Below are 22,321 nucleotides of genomic sequence, written 5' to 3' on the forward strand. Positions count from 1 at the left end.
ATGTGTATATGTATACTGTATATGTTTTTGGATAAAATGGTATCATTGTGTACTGTTTTGTCACCTGCTTTTTCCCTTTTATGAATATTCGCTTATGTCAACAAACCTATATCTGCTTAATATTTAGTAGTATAGTAATTACAGGATGAAATTGTTACTAAGACAAATACTTGAATATTTTAAATCTGTTTACATTATTGTGAGAGTTATAGTTTCCAAATTGTAAAAGACAAAAACCAAAGAAAACTCTTTATAAAGTTATCTTGAATTAGCATGTGAAAGAAAGTAAGGATGAAGGATGTGGGCGTTAATTTACTTGCTAGTATTTAGGAATCAAATATTAGCATTTAGAGGACTTTAAACTAATTTAGGAAATCTCATTCTAGAGTTTTTCATATGGCTTTCAGTCATTTTTGAATTGTTTTTTCCTCTGGAGAAAAATGTTTGCCTGTGAATTTGAGACCTAGAGAGAAAGCAAGAAAATAAAATAGAAATCATTCACTTACTCTATATGAAATAAAAATCTAGGAGATACTGCTCATCATAGAAAATTTGAAAAATACATAAGATGGGAGAAAAAAATAAAATGACATGAATACTGTTACCTGAAGATCACCTGTATTACACATATCACCCAATGTTTTGCTGTATTCCCGTGTCTTTTAATATATTCAGGTTTTTCCCTCCCTGTATACAAACACTTATACATACACGGATATGATTACATAGACTAGTTTTTAAAAATTTGTATTAAAGCATGGGCATTTTCCTAAGCTAGTATAAATTATGAAAACCATTGAATCTCCCCCTTTCTCCCAGTCGTAAAAGTTATATGTATAAAAAAAAAATATGTGCTCATTGTTGAAAAACAAAATTACCCATAATACCAGCAGTCAGAAATGAGTACGGTTAACATTTTGTTGCTTTTGTCTTTCCTTCATGCATACACATACAATTTTCTTTTAGCGTGTTTGGAATTGAACTAATGTTTACTTTTCTGTTTGCTTATTTACATTCGGCTGCATCATAAGCAAAGTTTCATGGTACTAAAAATTTAAATATAATTTTAATGGCTGCATAATACCGACTATATACAGTTGATTATTTTCTGACTATAGGATAATTATTTATATAGTTTTCTGCCCCTATTAATAACAATAGCACAATGAGTAATTTTATGCATAAATAATTTTCTCTATTGTGATCAAACATTTCCTTGGGTAGAGTCCCACAAGTGGAATTAATATATCATCATGATCATTCTTGAAAACATCAGAGAAACTTCCTAACTCTTCAGGTCATCACAGTGTGGCTTCATTATTTAACTTGAAGCAAATATTCGGAATATCATACACAAAAATAAATCACACAGTAAAATAAAAAATTTGGTTTACCCATGGTTTTCTTTTATTTTAATTAATTGGAGTAATTAATATATAACTGAATGACTTGAAACAGTTCCTAAGGTGTTCATAGATTATGCAAATTGTTAATCAAATCATGAACAAAGGAAAAAATGACAAAAGTTGTGTTGATTTGGTATTTGTAATTGGAGAATTTGTTGTCAATTTTTAGTTTGTCATTGAGACTTCGCCGAGCTGATTAATCAAATTTTACTAATAATTTAGGAATACTGGAAGGCTTTTCCTAAAAGATGTGCCAAGGTAGTATAATTATTTCAAAGGCAGCCCGTGGCTTTGTACTTCGTGTGAAAGTTGCCTGGTTTCTATGGCTGAGACTTGTGTACTTACTTCATTTTATGTAGTTGATATGGAAGGTTATGAAGATTATTTTGAAGGAAAATTAAAGAAGAATCCTTGTACATAATCACATTTAAAGTACATTGTATTAGCATCCTGGTTATACAAACATTTTACTTTAATTGTCTCCAAGGTTTTAAAAAGTTAATTGATATCGACTCCATTTTTTGTGTATTGTTTGTGTTTGTTTTTTAATAATCAGCAAGTTTGTTTCTGTGGGAAGTAGATTGCAGTAAATCAGAGGTGAGTGTGAGTACTGAGCATAGATGTATAGAGGGCTGGAGCCGAACTTGTGCTGCTGAAGGGACAGGGGACAAAGGCTGCTTAGACTGGCAGTTGGAGAGGCTTGGTGCTTTTGAGAGAGGCTACAATGGCATTTTGTCCAGAAAACTCGGAAACACTGGTATCTTGCACTTGACTAATGTTACTTTCCTCAGATTCCTCAGGGAGAATGTGAGCATAGGTCAGGAATCAGCAAAGCATAGTAACGTTTTATTTCAACGGAGGCTTTGGTTCCAAGTGGCATCACAGGTTGGACCCGGTGGAGCCTAGCCTGGCTCTAGTCTGAATCTCAGACTTTACCTCTCCGTGAGATGAAAAGCCATTTTCAGTTGGGCAAGCGGAGATGAAACCAGAGCAAGTGTTTGCTCCATTTCTGGGAGAGGATACAGCCTTTTCTGTCCTAAGGTTTTCTCAGGTAAGGCTCCTAGCCATGGTCCAGAATATGGAAGAAGAGAGGGGAGGGAGAGAGGGAAAAAGGATGGGGGGGATTCTCTGTTCCTACCGCTCCAGCTGCTTGGAAAAGAGAAACATAAGAAAGGCCATATCCTTGCAGACTTGATCTTTTAACCACGTGTGTTGATAGCACCCATTTAAACAGTAGCCAGTGAAATGGCCTTAAACTTGACTGACATTGTCAGTACTCCTCTCCCTAAGGGGGGAAGGGGCTTTGGCATTTTGTAGTGTGAAGGGGGATTTGAGGACAGGAGTCCTTGAGCCCTACCCTACCTGGATGTCAGCAGAGGGAGGAAGATGGATTATAGAGGATCGTGAACACCAAACAGTCGAGGTTAAACATTTTAAAAAATTGTCACTTCATGTTGAATGTTAAGTTTGCCTTTTCATTTTAGGAATTGGAGAATGACACAGCTTTTCAGCAAGCTGTGAGAACTAGTCACGGCAGAAGACCTCCAGTAAGTGAATTTTTTTTATTGTGGTAAAAAACACATAATTTACCATATTAACTGTTCTTAAATGTACACGTTGGTAGTGTTAAATTAATTCCCATTGTTGTGAAACAGATCCCTGGAACTCTCTGTCTTCCCAAACTGAAACTCTGTCCCCATTAAACAACAGCCCCCATCTCCCTCCGCCAGCCCCTGGCCCCCACCATTCTACTGTCTTTATGAGTTTGACTATTCTAGGTACCACGTATAAGTGGAATCATACAGTTTTTGTCCTTTTGTGACTGGCTTATTTCATGTAGCATAATGTCCTCAAGGTTCATCCACGGTATAGCCTGTGTCAGGATCTCCTCTCTTTTTAAGGCTGAATAACATTCCATTGTATGGATGGACCACATTTTGTTCCATGGACACTTGGGTTGCTTCCACCTCTTGGCTGTTGTGAATAGTGCTGCTATGAACATGGGTGTGCAAATATCTTGAGACCCTGTTTTCAATTCTTTGGATATATACCCAGAAGTGGGATTGCTGGATCATATGGTAGTTCTATGTTTAATTATTGGGGGAACCTCCATACTGTTTTCCATAGTGGTTACACCATTTTACAATCCCACCAACAGTGCACAAGGGTTCCAGTTTCTCTACACCTTCACTAACACTTGTTATTTTCTATTTTTTTGATAGTAGCAACTTTAATGGGTATGAGGTGATTCTCATTGTGGTTTTGATTTGCATTTCTCTGATGATTAGTGATGTTGACTATCTTTTCATATGGTCTTTGGCCATTTGTATATCATCTTTGAAGAAATGTCTGTACAAGTACTTTGCCCATTTTTTAACTGGGTTATTTGATTTTTTTGTTGTTGAGTTGTAGGAATTCTTTATTGGGTATATGCTTTGCAGATATTTTCTCCCATTCTATAGGTTGCTTTTCTTAAATTCTGTTGATCGGGTTCTTTGACACACAAAAGTTTTTATATTTGATGTAGTCCCATTGGTCTGTTTTTGCTTTTGTTGCCTGTGCTTTTTGGTGTTATAGCTAAGAAATCATTACTAAGTCCAATGCCATGGAATTTTCCCCTATGTTTTTTTTCTAGGAGTTTTATAGTTTTAGGTCTTTTTACGTTTGGGCCTTTAATCCATTTTGAGTTCATTTTTGTATGTGATACAAGATTAAGGGTCTGATTTCATTCTTTTGTGTGGATATCCAGTTTTCCCAGCACCATTTGGGAGAGACTGACCTTTCCACATTGTATGGTCTTGGCACCCTTGTTGAAGATCATTTGACCTTTTTTTTAAAAAAATATATTTATTTATTTAAAATAAATTTTTTTATTTATTTATTTTTTTATTTATTTATTTTATTTATTTATTATTTTTATTTATTTATTTTTTTGGCTGCGTTGGGTCTTCGTTGCTGCACGCGGGCTTTCTCTAGTTGGGGCAAGCGGGAGCTACTCTTCGTTGTAGTGCGTGGGCTTCTCATTGCGGTGGCTTCTCTTGTTGCGGAGCACGGGCTCTAGGCTCGTGGGCTTCAGTAGTCGTGGCATGTGGACTCAGTAGTTGTGGCTCACGGGCTCTAGAGCGCAGGCTCAGTTGTGGCTCACGGGCCTAGTCGCTCCGCGGCATGTGGGATCTTCCCAGACCAGGGCTCGAGCCCATGTCCCCTGCATTGGCAGGCGGATTCTTAACCACTGCGCCACTGGGGAAGCCCCTGTCCTCACTTCTGACACCAGTTGCAAAACCACCTTCAGCGCCGGTCCTTTTCTGAAAGGACTCGCAGAACTCGCTGAAAGCTGGTATGCTTACAGTTTATTACAGGGGAAGGATACAGGTTAAATCTGCCCAGAGAAGAGAGACACGGGGCACAGTCTCGGGCGGTCCAAACGTGGGGCTTGTGGTCATCCTTTCCCTGTGGAGCTCTGGGTGGCACTAACCTCCCAGCCACTCTGAGTGGTGGCGGTACTTGGGAGGATTGCCAGCAAGGAAGCCCTCCCACCACTCTGGTGTCCAGAGTTTTCATGGAGCTCCGTCACATACTGTCCTCATGGCTGCCCGTTACTCTCCAGCCCCTCCTGGAGGTTCAGGCTCATAAGTCTGGAGTTTAGACTGTCTGGTGGCCAAAGCCCCCAGGCAAACAGGGGTGTGTCAGGCAGGACATTCCAGGGGCTTGCAGATCTCCTCCCAGTAGCAAAGGGCAAAGCCAGACCTGTCTTAGGGTGAAGTCAATTCTTGACTACACATTCCACAAGCTATATTTTAATTTTGAGTTTACCTTCATTATGGAAAGAAAATTGTAGGTCAAGTTCTTGCACTTGGCTAATGACAAGGCCGTAAGCTTTTTGAGGAGGCAGACTGTCTTATTGTTCTTTCTTTGCCTGCTGTGGGTCCTCCACAGATCTTTATCACATGACTTAGTAAATAAGCAAACATTGTCTTCAGTTTAGTGATTCTGGGTGTCAGACAGGTGGTAATGTCTCCAGGCTGGCCCTTCATCGATATTTAGAAATGACTTCAGAGATCCTCACGTTATGCTGAGGAAAACAAGCCTGGGGAGGCGAGGTCTCGCACTTACCTATAACCAGGACAGAGCTCAGGTCTCCAGCCGCCTTGAATGATATTTTCATCACACCCTACTTACTATATTAAAGGGGAAAAAATTGTGCAAATGTTATATGAAAGGGACTGGGCTCACTCAAGAGGGACAAAATTGCAGCTAGCTCCAGAGGAACCTAAGGAGGAGAATAAAAGGGACAGAAATAGAAATTACAAGGCATAATGTATTATGTGCTGGAAAAAGAGTATAAATTGCTATGGGACCACAAAGATCAGTTTTTTATCACTAGTTGGGACAATCAGAAGAGGCTGCTTAGAAGATAGGTTTACAGTTGAATATTTAAGGATGTGCACAGTTCAGATTGCCCTTGAGATCTGTGAGGAAAGGCACTGTGGTGAGGGTGCAAGGTGAAGAAAGGCGACAACATAGGATCCAGTCCACCTAAGAGATGAGTCCAGTGCCAAAAATAAAACCCAGAAGAACGGATCTAGTCATTAGTGAGTAGTTAAAAAGAAAAATGGTCTCTTTCCTTCAATTTGTTCTCACAGAAAAATATTGCTGAGACCCACATCCTTCCTTTTCATGTTTTTCCAAGACCTGTTATCTGTCAATTAGGTCAAGTTTGGTAATGGTTTTGTTCAAATTTTCTATATTTTTACTGATTTTTTGGGGGGAGGGGGAACTATAGTTCTATTAATGAGAAAAATGGTCAAATCTTACACTGTGATTGTGGTTTTCTTTCTTTTTTTTAGGTTTTTGATTTATATATTTGGAGGAAAGACATTTAGAATTGTTATATTTTTGTGTTAAATTTACCCTTTTATTGTTATAAAATGTCCTGTCTCTAGTAATGCTGTTTGTCTGTTTTGTCAAATATTAGTATATTGCTAGAGCTACTCAAGCTCTCTTTTGTCTAGTGTTTACATTGTATGTCTTTCCCATCTTTTTGCTTCCAGTATTCTCATATCTATATATTTAAGATGTATTTCTTATTAGCAGCATGAATAGAGCTCTGGGTTTTTTGTTTTTGTTTTAATATTGTCAGATAATCTCCTTCTTTTAGTCTATTTACACTTAATGAAATTACTGATTTGGTTTAAATTTGTTGCCTTAGTATTTGCTTTTTGTTTTTTCCTGCCTTTTTCATGTTTCATTTTCTCTCCTTTCTTATCTTGTTTTGTTTGATTATTTTTTATTATTCCATTTCTCCCTCTGTTATCTTGGGAGCTTACATTCTTTAGCCATTTTTTAGTGTTTTTGTAAAGATTACAATACTCATCTTTAACTTATCAAAGTCTAGTATAATTTAGTATTTTACTACTTTCTGGACAATGCCAGAATTTTACGTTATTTTCAGTTTTCAGTTCTAGAATTTCCATTTATCCATTTTTTATAGTTTTTAGTTCTCTACTGAAATTGTCATCTTGTCTTTTAATTCGCTGAACATATTGACCATAGTTGTGTTAAAGCCTGTGTCTGACGTTTCCATCGCATGTTTCCCCTTCTGCCTGTCTTTCCATTTATTTCTCTTGGTTTTGGTTAGGTAGTCTTGCTCCTATGTGTCTGGTTGTTTTTAATTGAATGCCAGGCATTGTAAATGAAGATTTTTAGAGATAATTTAAGGCTGTATGTCTGTGCTGTCTAGTGTGATAGCCACTAGCCACATGTGACTATATTTAAATCATTTAAAAGTAAGTAAAGTTTTAAAATCCAGATCCTATTGCCTGAGCCACATTTCACATGCTCAACAGCCACATGTGGGTAGTGGCTGCCTTATCAGGACAGGTATCTTTTACTAGAGAGAATTTACTTTTGCTTATGGCCTCAGAGATGCAAGGAATCCTGAATCACCTCAAGCCAGTTGAGTTTGAGATGATTCTAAATTGGGCTCAGGTCTTAAAAGGGCTGGTGTCCTTCTGATTTCCCTTCCAGTCTGAGTGTAGCCTTTGGAGGTCAGTCAAGTCTGAATACTGGAGGATTCCCAGGGCTGCCACCTCAGCAGGCCCAGCTCCAGGGTTTATGTCTTCAGCCCTGTCTTCTGTAAAAAGCTCTGTTCAGCCTTGCGGCCTGGCCTTCCGCATTAACAGACACCCCGGGGAGAAGAGCAGCCCAGACGCAGCTCAGCCCTCAGTCTTCCCTTCTGTTCCTCAGCTTGAGGCCTTGTAATTCCTCATGGCCTTGATGGTTCTTTAATGTATCTAAACTGATTTTTTGCAAAAATATTTTTGTCCCCAGCTGCCTTAGTTGTTCTTAGAGGGAGAGATGTTTAAAACAGCGGTCCGTCAAGCCAGAAGTAGAACTCCTCTAAGAATGATGTTTTAATCAAATACTTAAACAAAGATGCCCAACAGCTAACCTGTTTAGCATACTTTCTCACCTCTGTGGTCCTGTTTGATTCCAGTTACAACTTTGTGATCAACATACTTTGTATCTTTATTTCAGAGATGAGAACATTTAGGTTCAAAGAGGTAAAATAAACAAGCAAGTAGAGGGAGAGCTGAGATTCAACCCCAGATTCCCTGAGATCCTCTGTCTGTTGTTAGACCCAGCGTCTGGCAGTGATAATCATGCAAAATGAATGGTAGGCGTGACCGTGAAGACTCATCTGTCTTATTGGCCCCTCAGGTCATTCTAAAGTCCCTTTTCTCCTTTAAAATGAGTTCCAGAATAGGTCTCCTTCCTGATACTTAAAATACTTGAGCTCTTTAATATTTAGAATAATTTAAAAGAAATTATTCTAAATATTATATAAATGTTTCTCTATTGATGAGCCTATACTTTCTATTTCTTTTCCAGTATTCTATTATATAACTTAATCTGAATTCTATTAACTATGTTTTTTTTCCTCCCCAAGATAACTGCTAAAATACCAAGCACAGCAGTTGCTAGACCTGTAGCTACTGGATGTGGGGTAGGTTTTCTTAAGCTGAAGATACGAAGATGCATTTTCTCATACATAAGTTCAGTTTAGGCAGTTAGTTCTAAATAAGTTTGGCTACCTTTCAGCCCATGACCTGGATATATTTTCCATTTTGGTTAGTGATGAACATTATAAATTGTTGATTAATAGGTTTGAATATTCTAGTCATTTTGGTTTAAATATAACAAAATATTTTATTGTCTTTTCCTACCTGTAAACCTTGTGTTTGTTGATTGACTTCGTTTCATTTTCTATATAATATAACCAAGTGTCATGTGTATTCCATTCGTATATCTTATGTGAAGTTAGATGTTATTTAAACATAATGTTTATAATTTTTAAAAACTTACTGATTAATACATGAAAAAATAAAATTTAAGAAAAACTTCAGAGGCATATAATTGGGTCTTGCTTTTATTTGAGATCGTTGGAGGAAAGATGCTATATTAAAATCCATAAAAGAAAATCTTTTAAATCTTGCCCAAAATACCTACAATTTGGATATTTTAGCTTATGTGAAATAACAGAGGAATGGGAGAAAAATGGAGGAATGAGGTGAAATAGTTTTTCTTAGTCTTTATGATAATATTTCTTAGGGGTCATAAAAATGGTTTTAGAACCTAGAGGTCCCGGGCACTTGCCTTCCAAGTGTCCCTTCCTGTGAATGAAGAAAGTGGCCTTATACGTTATATAACAGCGTGTCATGTGACGCACACGTTTATTAATCAACCAAAGCAGGTATCACTCATAAACTTGGTTTTTGGTGATGTTTCAGCATAGGAGACAGCCAGCTTTTCTGTGAAGGGCCCTGTGGTTTAGGCTCTTCGGAACTCGGCTCAGCGTTCCCAGAGAGGCAGCCACAGACGATGTGCAGGCAAATGGGCTGCGGCTGTGTCCCAGTACAAAGGCTGAGGGTTGTTGTTTGCCAATGCTTGTTTTAGAGTTTTATTGTTTGATCCTATATCCTCGGGAGATAAATGGAAAAAAATTATGTTTAGGTTTACTTGCCAATAGAACGAAGGAAAAAAAGTTATAAAGAAAACTTTTATACTTTGGTTTATAAAATTAAATGTAGGCCTTTTTTGGAATCGTTTTAACTTAGTTTTTTGTTTACTAGTCCAAGACATCCCTGGCATCGTCAATGGGAAGACCAATGACAGGGGCTATTCAGGTATCTCCATTGTGTGGGTGTTCATTTTGGGCCTTCCTGTGACTTAGAATATTATTACCAAAGTTTTTTTAAGTTGTTACTTATATAGTGACCCTGGTTCTTTAAACTGTGGGCTAAAGTTTGGACCGTTTGAAATCTTTGGTGGCAAAGTCTCTTTGGATTTATTTACTCAGGTCTCAAATGAAATCCCACTGGGAATGGACATAGGCCTGATAGTTTGCTTGTAGGATGTACTCTGGGACCCACTTTTCCTTTGCTGTCATTTACAGCAGTTTCTGCGGTTTCTCTCTTAGGCATATAGGAGACCAACCAAAAGTAGGGGAGTAGCCAGCTACTAAGCTGCATAAGGTACTACCTAAAAATCCTTAAGAGTGCTTTTCTTTTCAAACTGGGAGTAAGTCCAGTTACACAAGGAATCAAAATTTGACAGAGGAAAGGTGAAGTGCAGACAGGCTGGCACATGAGGAGGTGGGAGCACGGAGCAAGCCGGCAGGGGACGGAACCAGTGTTACACGCTGGGCTGTATTATGACGTGTGTCGTGCAGCTCTGCAAGTAAGAGGCAGGTGTTATTTAAGAATGCTCTTTAAATGATGCTTGTTCTCCTAAGGATGGAGTTACTAGACCCATGACGGCAGTGAGAGCAGCTGGTTTTACCAAAGCAGCTTTGAGAGGTTTGTTCTATTTCAGCTACTAATTTTTTCACATCTTTAAATTTTTAAAATGTTTTTGTATGTGTAAATATATTACCATATTAAATAAAGTCTAACATGCCATTGATTATTTTAGGTACCATTAAGAAAGGAAAGGGGTGATGAAAATGTTCTGCCTCCCAGTTGAGGTGGTAGTTACACTGGCATGTAATCTGTCAAAATGTACCGAGTTCTACATCTAAAATTTGTATGTGAGTTAGAGCTAAAGAATTAAAGGTGAAAATAGTATTTAAATATATGATAAGTTAAATAATAATTTTTAAATAAAATTGTTGTGACAAAAATTAATGATTATTATACCAGTAATGGAAAATTAAAAGGCTAATACCAGGTTATTACTCACATGATTGACCATTTAGAGTTCATAATAGGGATAGTTTACTATGGGGGAGAAATAAATACTGAGAGATATTTATTTTTGTTTTTACATGGTAACACACAGTTTTATTTACATGGTTTTATGTATGTTAAAAATCTTACCAGAAAAAAAAAAAAAAAAAATCTTACCAGTTTCTCAATATGCAAAATATTTATGAAAGCATAAAAAATGTCCATTCCATTTAATAAATAGGTAAATTAAATAGCATGTGCGCGGTTTCATATCCCTTCAGTTGTGCTGAATTGAGCACTAAACGTGAACTCTTGACTGTGTCTCAGGCTCTGCGTTCGACCCCCTCGGTCAGTCGCGGGGCCCTGCACCGCCCCTGGAGGCCAGGAACGAAGACAGGTATGCAAGTCCTGTGCTGCTCTGCTGTGGTTGTTGCATGTTCTTAACTTTTACTTCTCAAGTACGTAATTCTTACATATTGAAAAGTTTATGTCAGCAGAATAGTAACCAAAGCGTCATCCCTGGTTCTCAGAACTAGCAAAAGAATCAAGTCTCAGAAAAGCAGCCCTGTGTGTTCCATGCAGTTTTACTGTAATATTATTATTGACTTGAAGATGTGTCTTATTTTTATACGTGCCAATATTGATTCTCTTGAAGGCCAAATGGGGTTGTACATGTAATAAGATATTCTTATTTTAAAAGGATATTTCAAAGAAAAAAATTAAGAAAATGTATGTTAGTTTGTCATATTGATATTGAGAAATATAATTTTTTATAGAATTAACTTAGTTTTGTGCCATTGACTAGAGAGCAGCTAAAAAGCTACGGTGTAGGGCTTCCCTGGTGGCTCAGTGGTTGAGAGTCTGCCTACCAATGCAGGGGACACGGGTTCGAGCCCTGGTCTGGGAAGATCCCACATGCCGCGGAGCAACTGGGCCCGTGAGCCACAACTACTGAGCCTGCGCGTCTGGAGCCTGTGCTCCGCAACAAGAGAGGCCGTGACGGTGAGAGGCCCGCGCACCGCAATGAGGAGTGGCCCCCACTTGCCGCAACTAGAGAAAGCCCTCGCACAGAAAGGAAGACCCAACACAGCCAAAAATAAATAAATAAATAAATAAATAGATGTATACAAAGTTGTTAAGAGAATAGATCTTAAAAGTTCTCATCACAAGAAGAAAAAACAATTGTAATTAAAAAAAAAAAAAACTACGGTGTAAATTCAGCTGTGTACATTTACTGGTATCTAAGCACCATTAGATCTTACAAACAGTGAAAGCAGCCAGCATTTACCGAGTGCTCACTGTGCGATCACTGCGTGCCCTGCGCTGTGCACAAGCGTCCCCGAGAAGACCGAGCTCTCGTGTCATCAGTTCAGGGGGAGGGAAGCATGGAGAGCTCGCTGGGTCAGGCTAGTAGACGGCAGGACTGAGACTTCAACCCAGGCGGTCTACTTCCAGGGCTCATGATTTTAAATTGTAATTCTTAAAACCGGTATTTGGGCTATTGTATAAATTACATAATTTCCTTTTTTGACTAATAAGGAACTTCTATAGAAAGTCAGTTTACTTTGTATCCTAGTTAATGACCGCAAGTTTGCTAATAAATACATGTTATCTTAAGTATGTCATTTAGGATCCTTTCAGCTGCTAACAGCTGAAAACATCAGGAAAAACACACACAACAAGAATGTTTTATTATCTCCCATAACAGGAGGTCTGGAGGATGGTTAATTTAATTGCTTAATAACCTCACGCTGGTTCAGCTTCTTTCTTTTTTTTTTTTTTTTTTTAAATTTATTTATTTATTTTATTTATGGCTGTGTTGGGTCTTCGTTTCTCTGCAAGGGCTTTCTCCAGTTGTGGCAAGCGGGGGCCACTCTTCATCGCGGTGCGTGGGCCTCCCACCATCGCGGCCCCCCTTGTCGTGGAGCACAGGCTCCAGACGCGCAGGCTCAGTAGTTGTGGCTCACGGGCCCAGCTGCTCCGCGGCATGTGGGATCTTCCCAGACCAGGGCTCGAACCCGTGTCCCCTGCATTGGCAGGCAGACTCTCAACCACTGCGCCACCAGGGAAGCCCAGGTTCAGCTTCTTTCTGATTCTCTTGGCTCTTCTCCAGAGCCTGCCCATCCTCATGATTCCAGGAGGGCCGTGGGAGTTCAGAACCTTGCTGCAGTTGATAAAACCTAGAGTCAGAAGGTGCTCAGTCTTAGGTCCCCTTTGAAGAGCAGGGATCTTTCCGGGAGACATCTGCCCCAGGCAGACGCGTCTTCATTTCTCATTGGCCAGAAGTTCATCACACGTGCCTGATGGAACCAGACATTAGGCAGGAGGGTGAGACTCTCCTGTAGCCTAGCTTCCGCGTGCGGGGACGCAGGGCGGCGGCAGGCTCCTGTGGAGGCGCCCAGCAGTGTCTGCACAGGGTTCATTCTCCTGGCGGCTGGTAGGGACGGGGTAGTGATTTCCACTGTCTTCATCAAATTCTCTTACAGAGTTTTAGCGTTACGTTTTTATATTGATATTTTAGGCTTAATGATAACAACCTGTAAGCAACATTTAAAGACATTTATTAGAGTGTTTCAGACAGCTTGAAAATAGAATTCTGTACTTTGAATTCGGAACTTTCTAACCTTTAGAAAGCCACCATCTATTATTAGAATTTTGCAATCTCTATAAACTAATAAAATATGTTGTCTTAATCCCAGGTTTTACTGAAGAATGTGATTTTATAGACAAACCTATACTGTGAAATTTATTCCTGTGTTCTTTTTAAAAGTCCATTTGTAGAGAATTAAGAGAATTGATGTTTACTGTGATATATTTGTAGTAAAAGTTTATTTAGGCAGTGATGTACATTCAGAGTGTTGTGTTTTATTGAAAGAAAGTGGTAGTAAAACAACACTGATGTTGTGTTTGAAACATGGCTGATCCGGGGACACTTCATTTGCTACTAATGAAGTCAGGGTTTTAAACTTCCTCACCTTGTTAGAAGTCTCTGTGGTGAGTGGGGCTTCCCTGGTGGCCCAGTGGTTAGAACTCGGTGCTTTCACTGCCATGGCCCCGGGTTCGATCCCTGGATGGGGAACTGAGATGCCACAAGCCACACAGCATGGCCAAAGAAAAAGTCTCTGTGGTATCTGTTTGGTAGTAAATAATTTTTCTCTCTTTTATGGGGTCTTCAGTCTTTCTAACCATAGATAAAGTTTTCATTTGCCATAGAATCTGCTTTCCTTTGGGGGTGGAAATGCAGCAGCGTGGCCCTAGAGTTACCTTATCATGTGTTTAGATCCTGGCTCTGGCACTTACCAGCTGTATGATCTCAGGCTTAGTACTTAACTTTCTTTCTTTTTCTTTTGGCCACCCTGTGTGTCTTATGGGATCTCAGTTCCCTGACCAGGGATCGAACCCGTGCCCCTTGCAGTGGAAGCACGGAATCCTAACCGCTGGACAGCCAATACTTAACTTTCTAAACCTCAGTTTCCCTGTCAGTGAAATGAGATAATGATAGTACTTGTATCAAATATTCTTATGAAGATTAAGTGACATAATTAGGGTAAAGCATTTAGCTCAAAATTAAATTACACTTATGCTAAATAAATGTTAGCTATTTTTACTATTATGAATAATTATATAATGTAGTTATTAAAAACAGTGGTACATTTATTCTTTAAGGCCACTTATATATTTGTCTTATCTGTGACTTACTCTTAAAGTTTATAAGCACATGATGGACAATGTTAAAAGTAGGTTAAATTTTGTATGTATTATTAGTGGTTGAATGATTCAAAATATACTTGCTTTTTTCTTTAACAGTCCAGAAGAAAAGATAAGACAATTAGAGAAGAAAGTAAATGAGTTGGTAGAAGAAAGCTGTATCGCTAACAGTTGTGGAGACTTAAAATTGGTGAGTTCATAAACTGATAAGATTCAAGATTATGAAGTGTGTGCATATGTATGTACCTATGTAAGCCCATGTATAGATAAATACTTTCATTTTTTTGTGGACTGGGCTTAGAGTTTTCACTGAAATTACTATTTTGAGAACCTGCAGTTGTAACTCTGCTTCATAAACTCTGAAGTCAAAACAATTGGCTGATTTTGTAATTTTTCACATCGGTCATTTAAGGAGGGGAAAAAATTCCAGTGCATCGGTTGGCTAGATTCTGCAGCCTGGTGGGCTGCTGGATGGATCGCACAGCCTGCCGCAGGTGGAGCCCATGGCCCACACACAGCACTAAGGGCTGTTTTCTCATTTAAGCCTGACTGCCCTAAAGTGTTTTGTCCTAAGTGAACTGCAAAGTCGTGGTTTGCTTCTTGGCAATCCAACTCTGCTGCTTTTTTTTTAATTGAATCTTTTCTCTTAGTTTGCTTTATTCACATTACTGTGGTCATCATACCACATAAATATAATTTCTGTGACTTAGTTATCAGATCAATGAATACCATTAGAAAGATTCAGTATAAGCTACTTTTATTGCTCACAGAACCTGTGCTTTTTTATCTAGTTCTAAAATAAAAATCCCATGTTTTTTTTTTTTGTTTTTTTAAATTTATTTATTTTTTATTTTTTTTGGCTGTGTTGGGTCTTCGTTTCTGTGCGAGGGCTTTTTCTCTAGTTGCGGCGAGCGGGGGCCACTTTTCATTACGGTGCGCGGGCCTCTCACTATCGCGGCCTCTCTTGTTACGGAGCACAGGCTCCAGATGCACAGGCTCAGTAGGTGTGGCACACGGGCTTAGTTGCTCCGCGGCATGTGGGATCTTCCCGGACCAGGGCTCGAACCCGTGTCCCCTGCATTAGCAGGCAGATCCTCAACCACTGCGCCACCAGGGAAGCCCCGGAAAATCCCATGTTTAATTAATGTGACTGTGGTCAGTCTCTCAGTGGAAATCAATAAAAGGTTCTTGGCATCCTGAGTAAGATCTGAGCAAAACTAAGGATCTGTTGTCGTATTGGGTATCAGTTATCCATGATCCAGTGTCTGTATTTTGAGCATCTGAGAAACCAAACAAATCCACCTAAATTCCTACCTCATGGGATTGAATTAAAACACCAAAGATTCAGTAGTTGGGAGGAAAAAGGAAGTAGATGGACATGGTCAGACCTAAAGGGGGTGGGAGGTGAGGTGATGGAGAACCTTGGCGGGGGGCAGGTGTGCTCCAGGTCTTAGCCCCCGTGCTTCCTCTTCTTTCCCAGAGAAGACACTCGGCCTTTCCATGCGGGAGGAAGAGCTCCCATTTAAACAATAGAAGGGGAGTTTATGGTAGGAGCACACGGGGCATCAGGGAACCCAGGGGTAATGCAGCCAACCCCTGCTTCCCACAGACACTTCCCAAATGCACCAAATTCCGTGTGAGTGCTCAAAGGAGTTTACACAGTATACGCTTGATTTCAGGCCTTAGAAAAGGCAAAAGATGCAGGAAGAAAAGAGAGAGTCCTGGTGAGACAACGAGAACAAGTTACAAGTCCAGAAAACATCAATTTGGATTTAACTTACTCAGTAAGTACGAAGTACCTGTTGAGTACAGTTATCTTGGCAAGAATTTATGGATTCCAGAACTCTTTTTTCTTTTTTGTTTCTTGTTTTCTCTTGTTCTTTAAGCCTTATTGGACTTAAGGTGCCCAGAATTAGATTAATAATACTCTTTAGTTCATGGGACCACTCTTATCTTTGGTCTGTACAGTGATCTTCTTTAGTTAGTTAATTAGTCATTTTTAATAATGTAGTAAATACTTGTAAACCTACCAGCCAAGGACTCGTGAAGATTGCTAATATTTGGATTCTATTCAGTGTGGATACTTTAATGAGATTCGTTTTGTTTTGTTTTGAGGTATTATTGGGATACAGTGTTCTGTTAGTTTCAGGTATACAACACGGTGACTTGATATTTGTATATATTATGAAATGATCACCACAATAAGTATAGTTAACATCCGTCACCAAACATAGTTAGAGAGATAATGGGGTTCTAATTTATTTATTTATTTATTTATTTATTTTTGGCTGCGTTGGGTCTTTGTTGCTGCGCGTGGGCTTTCTCTAGTTGCCGCGAATGGGGGCTACTCTTGGTTGCGGTGCACGGGCTCTAGGCACACGGGCTTCAGTAGTTGTGGTGCGTAGGCTTCAGTAGTTGTGGCTCGTGCGCTCTAGAGCTCAAGCTCAGTAGTTGTGGCTCCTGGGCTTAGTTGCTCCGTGGCATGTGGGATCTTCCTGGACCAGGGCTCGAACCCGTGTACCCTGCACTGGCAGGGGGATTCTTAACCACTGCGCCACCAGGGAGGTCCCAATAATGAGATTCTAATGTGGACTTTTTGGTCTGTGATTTTAGAGAACTTCAAACTAGGTGAATAAGATAATGTTCTGTGAGGAGAGTAGGGGGAAAAAACCAGCTAATTTCTGGCAAAATTTATTCATTTCTGAAAAGACACTTCTTTGATATTTATACTGCTGTTTAAAAGGGTGTGTTTTCAGTAGGAAAAGTCTTCATACGCTAAACAAGTGGAAAAAAGGACATTAGAACTTAGAATAAGAAGAATTTTTAGATGTTTACTATTTATAGCTAATATTTTAAAATTCCATGGAGTCTTTAGATTTGGGAATAATTTGTGATTATTATTTTTTTTCCTTTAGGAACATAATTTACTGTAACTTAAAGATTTAAATTATAAATTTGCATATAGAGCAGCAATACTGTACAAATTAAGCTTTAAGGTATTCCACATGATGTTTAATTTATATTTACAAAGAGAGTTTGGTCTACTATCTTTCTTATTCCTTTTATTACCAGCAATAGTAATAATACACATTTATTCTTTGTGGGTCTTCCTGAGATTAAAAGATAGCAAATCCATTAATTAGAAAGAATACATGGAAAATTAGGTGAAATTTAGAGGAAAGCTCCACCTGTCTTTTTTTAAATAAATTTATTTATTTAATTTATTTATTTTTGGCTGCATTGGGTCTTCGTTGCTGCATGCGGGCTTTCTCTAGTTTTGGTGAGCGGGGGCTACTCTTTGTTGCGGTGCGCGGGCTTCTCATTGAGGTGGCTTCTCTTGTTGCGGAGCATGGGCTCTAGGCACGCGGGCTTCAGTAGTTGCGGTACCTGGGCTCAGTAGTTGTGGCTCGCGGGCTCTAGAGTGCAGGCTCAGTAGTTGTGGCGCACGGGCTTAGTTGCTCCGTGGCATGTGGGATCTTCCTGGACCAGGGCTCGAACCCGTGTACCCTGCATTGGCAGGCGGATTCTTAAGCACTGCGCCACCAGGGAAGCTCCCACCTGTCTTAATGTTCTGGTTCATATTGTAATGCAAGGTGTTCTCTGTGTACTTCATTGCCTAATGGGTTGGGAATCTTGATAGAAGCATCTAACTTTGCTATAGTATTTTAATCTCTAGAAAGATTATAGGCAAAAGGGGCCTAAAATGATCATTATGTGTCTCTTTGCAATATTTTTTCCTTAGGTTCTTTTCAACTTGGCCAGTCAATATTCAGCTAATGAAATGTATCCTGAAGCACTAAACACCTATCAAGTTATAGTGAAAAATAAGATGTTTAGCAATGCAGGTAAGTGTGTATAGTCAGTTTTTCCCATAAGTATAGTTCTTTTGTACTGTTAATTTACAATTTCCTCACTTTATGCTTTCTTATAATGAAATGATCTGTGCTCTGAGCAAATTCATATTTGTGATAGAGGTGCCCTGCTTAAAGATATGAAAATTCACACAAATACAAATGAAGAAATACAGTTGGTATAAGATATATTGCCTAACAGTAAATGAAAACAGTATTCTGTATCACAGGTAGAATGAGCCATGGCAACCTACAGAAAGAACATGCTTTCTCTTGTATAATTATCCACAAGAGACTGTTGTTTATATTTAGCATTCATATTGTGTAATTTTTTGGTCTCAGTATTAAAGTATATCAGAATATCATTTTCTTTAATATTTTATTAAACTGTTACATCATATAGTTTAAACCAGGTAAGTGTACTCTTTTTGTTCCTGAGCTACAGGCATCTTCATCCTGGGTCCTGGGGTGGGCCCTGTAGAGTGGAGGGAGGATCCGGATTATGGAGAGCTAATTATTACATAAGATCCTCCAAGTCCTGGTGAGAAGATGTGAGGGATTATTCGAGTACGAGTTGGAAAGTCTAGACAAGCTTTCTGAGTGGACGTTGCATTTGAGCCGAGTCTCAAGTTTTGTAGAAACACTTTTTCTCATCAATTCATAAATGCTTACTGTAGAAAACGTGGGGAAAAAAGGATAAACTGTACATATTGGAGCTCTGGGAGATGCTGGAATAACGTCCAAAAGAAGGTCTCATTTTGAATTATCTAATATTTTTTAAGTCCCATGTTTTCTTAGAAGAACACAACTCCAGTTTTATAATGTCACTCTATTGTTTTCTAGCCATGTTTCCAGGAATCCATCTGTCTTAAGTTCCAATTCCTTGCAGAAGTTTAGTGTGCACATACATGAAAATAGTATAACTGTTTTAAAGTGAGAATTTTAGTTAATGTCTTAAGCTTCATAAGTTGAGAAGACCTTCAAAAAATATAAATTAAGGTCATCTAAAATATCATAGAAAAAGTGGAAAAAGTAGGATATTACATACTCATTAAATTTTTTTTTAATTAGGACGGTTGAAAGTGAATATGGGAAATATTTATTTAAAGCAAAGAAATTATTCCAAAGCCATTAAATTCTACCGAATGGCCTTAGATCAAATTCCAAGTGTCCATAAAGAAATGAGGTAAGTTTGTAAAATTTAAGGGTCGTTCTTCAGAAACAAGGTCACTCTTTTGACCCGTTGCCAGTGGGCTGAGTGCTTTGTGGTATCTGTACATGAGAGGTGTTAGATTCTTGTTGTAGCTGTAGTACTTTGGTCTGTCCCCTTGTGACTACTTGCATGCATTTGTGTGAAGGAAGTTAAAGGTTGAAGGCATAATATGTGATTAGTTGGAATAAAACTAAGCTAATGGGCCTATATAGGGAATAACGCTGCGGGCCATTAGCGCCATAATACAGCTTACTGCCAACACCAAATCAAACCGGTTCTTTAGAACATACCAGACTCCAGAATGCAAGACTGGAAACCAAGACCTCCTTACATTCTTACTACAGCTTGAGAAGGGAAGAGTGAGAGGAAGCGTTACTGTTGAATCTTAGAAGAGGGGGGAAGAGGGGGATGCTGGGATGTTTCCTGTTCTTACAGTATTTCAGGAGCAGAAACAGTAGATTACCTTATGGTCTGGTTATAACTATGGGAACATAGGAGGGTACCAGGATACTTACTGGTCATAATTTCTCCTAGGCACAATACAATGCCTCTGTGAAAGTTAATTTCTTTGTAAATGCCACTTTTCGCAATAATTTGTTTTCGAATTATGCATGATATCTCATTATCATCAACAAATATCTAACTTACAGAACACAATGCCCTTGAGGTACTTTTAACCCAGGTGAGGCCAAGAATTTGAGCATTTTAGAAAAAGATAATAATATTATATAGTATATGTTAAGTGCTTAACAATCCATAATCAAGAGGTAGTATAGTAATTTAGTTGAAGGAATAATTATTGAGAACAAGAAAGGTCAAGAAAGGCTTAATGAAGGAGGTATACTTGAGTTGGTTACTAAAGTGAAGACAAGTGAAGGGGTAACATTCTCGACAAAGGGAGCACTGTGAGAAGAGTCCGGGAAATACTGTGATCTGATCAGAGAATTAGGAGTAAAAGGATTTAGTTGAAACGGGGTTATATTGAGGAGTGGTTAGAAATAAGGTAGGATCACATTCATTAGAATGGCTATAATATAGACAGTAATTAGTGTTGAGGAAGATGTAGAGAAATTGGAATCCTCATACGTTGGGGATATAAAATGGCCCAGACACTTTGGAAAATAATTAGGTTGCTTTTTAAAAAATTAAACACAAATTTACCATATGACCAATTCCATTCCTAGGTATATACCCAAGAGAAATGAAAACATGTGTTATCACAAAGGATTGTACAGGAATGTTTATAGCAGCATTATTCATAATAGCCAAAAAGTAGAAGCAATCCAAATGTCCATCAGATAGTCAATGGATAAATAAAATGTGATATAGCCATACAATAGAATACTATTCAGCAATAAAAAAGGAATGAAGTACTCTTACATGCTGTAATATGGAGGAACCTCAAAAAGATTATGCTAATTGAATGAAGCCAGACACAAAATATCACATATTGTAACTCCATTTATATACAATGTCTAGAAAGGCAAATCCAGAGAGACAGAATGTAAATTAGTGTTTGCCTGGGGCTAGAGGTGAGATCGAGGAATGACTGCAGATGGGCACAGGTTCTCTTTTTGGGGTGATGGAAATGACAGAGTAAGAATGTGGTTATGGTTCCACAACTGTGTTAATATAGCAATAATTATTGAATCATACACTTAAAATAAGTGAATTTTATGATGTGTTAAGTAAACCTCAATATAGCTTTAACAAAACAAAACAGAAAAGAAGTAAAGTGGGAAAGAAAAGAAGGAAATTATTTGTGGAATGTCTTGATTGCCATTCTAGGGAGTTCAGACCTTTAAAGCGAATCCATGTTTATTTTTCTCTAGGATTAAAATTATGCAGAACATTGGAGTTACATTTATTAAAACTGGGCAGTATTCAGATGCCATTAATTCATTTGAGCACATAATGAGTATGGCACCAAACCTGAAGGCAGGCTTCAACCTAATTCTTAGTTACTTTGCTGTTGGAGATCGAGAAAAAATGAAGAAGGCATTCCAAAAACTGATTGCTGTTCCATTGGAAGCTGATGAAGATGGTAAATACATTTCAGCAAATGTGAGTGTGAAGAAGACTGTTGTGTAGCCAGCGCCTAATTACCTGTGCTTCTCTGTCTCCAGCAATGAGGGAGTTGGAGTGGATGACATTTCAGGTTTCTCCCAGCCCTGTATTAATGTGTTTTATCATTTTCATTTGTTATTTAAATTAGGTTGACACCAGGGCTATTGAAATAGGGCTAGAGATTATGGTTAAAACAGACTGCACAGTTTTAGTCAAAAAACAAAAAGAATCTTAGGAAAAATTGTCATTCTTTAGTGTTATTTTATATGGAGTCATACCCTGTGCACTTGCCTGTGTTGATACATCGCAACGTATAGTAATGTCAGTTTCATAAATTGAACCTGATAGGTCTTCCTGATAGGGTGTAAGGGTGTCGCAGCATAGTGGCTGGCCCCACTACTCAGTACTCAACTCGCCTTGTTCCTCTATATTTAAAATAGCACTAATTATAACAACCTACCGTATAGGATTGTAAGGGTTAAATGAGGTAATGCATGTGAAATGCTTAAAATAGTACCTGGAACATAGTAAGTGCTGGGTAGATGTTAACTATTATATATAAAACTTTCATATTGAGAAAAAGTCATATATGTTGTGAAAGAAATCATCTATGTTTTCAATAGGAAGTAGCAATATGGATCATACTAAGTAATTGATGATCATTAAAGCATTTATATTTGAGTTAAGAATTCATAATATCACACATTTGTACTAACAACCACAGCTTCTGTGTACTTGGCCCTATTCTTTCCAGCCTGACCTTGTATCAACTGCTAGAATCTATGTTAGTTCAGTGGAGAATGTGATAGGTAATCAGAAGTAAGAAGAAAAAGTTTACATAAGGGAAAA

At 38.5% G+C, this 22,321-nt stretch overlaps 1 protein-coding gene across 12 annotated transcripts in view; it reads left to right on the forward strand.

Annotated features, from left to right (window-relative positions):
* The window catches only part of IFT88 (intraflagellar transport 88), a 74,896-nt gene that overhangs the window by 6,099 nt on the left and 46,476 nt on the right, over positions 1–22,321 (forward strand). For 8 of the 12 annotated variants that reach the window (XR_014236794.1, XM_082364922.1, XM_082364920.1 and 5 more), the window contains exons 3-12: positions 2,891–2,953; positions 8,356–8,412; positions 9,539–9,592; positions 10,201–10,264; positions 10,961–11,030; positions 14,441–14,531; positions 16,021–16,125; positions 18,084–18,186; positions 19,264–19,378; positions 21,238–21,469. Coding sequence is in view for 11 of the 12 variants with exons in the window: in XM_082364922.1 (XP_082221048.1) it covers positions 2,891–2,953; positions 8,356–8,412; positions 9,539–9,592; positions 10,201–10,264; positions 10,961–11,030; positions 14,441–14,531; positions 16,021–16,125; positions 18,084–18,186; positions 19,264–19,378; positions 21,238–21,469 (954 nt within the window). In the remaining variant the exon portion in view is untranslated. The remainder of the gene's footprint in view (positions 1–2,890; positions 2,954–8,355; positions 8,413–9,538; positions 9,593–10,200; positions 10,265–10,960; positions 11,031–14,440; positions 14,532–16,020; positions 16,126–18,083; positions 18,187–19,263; positions 19,379–21,237; positions 21,470–22,321) is intronic. The other 4 variants (XM_082364925.1, XM_082364928.1, XM_082364921.1 and 1 more) reach the window with 2 other exon arrangements.

Source organism: Balaenoptera borealis, assembly GCF_965194805.1.
Source record: "Balaenoptera borealis genome assembly, chromosome: 18".
Lineage (NCBI taxonomy): Eukaryota > Metazoa > Chordata > Mammalia > Artiodactyla > Balaenopteridae > Balaenoptera > Balaenoptera borealis.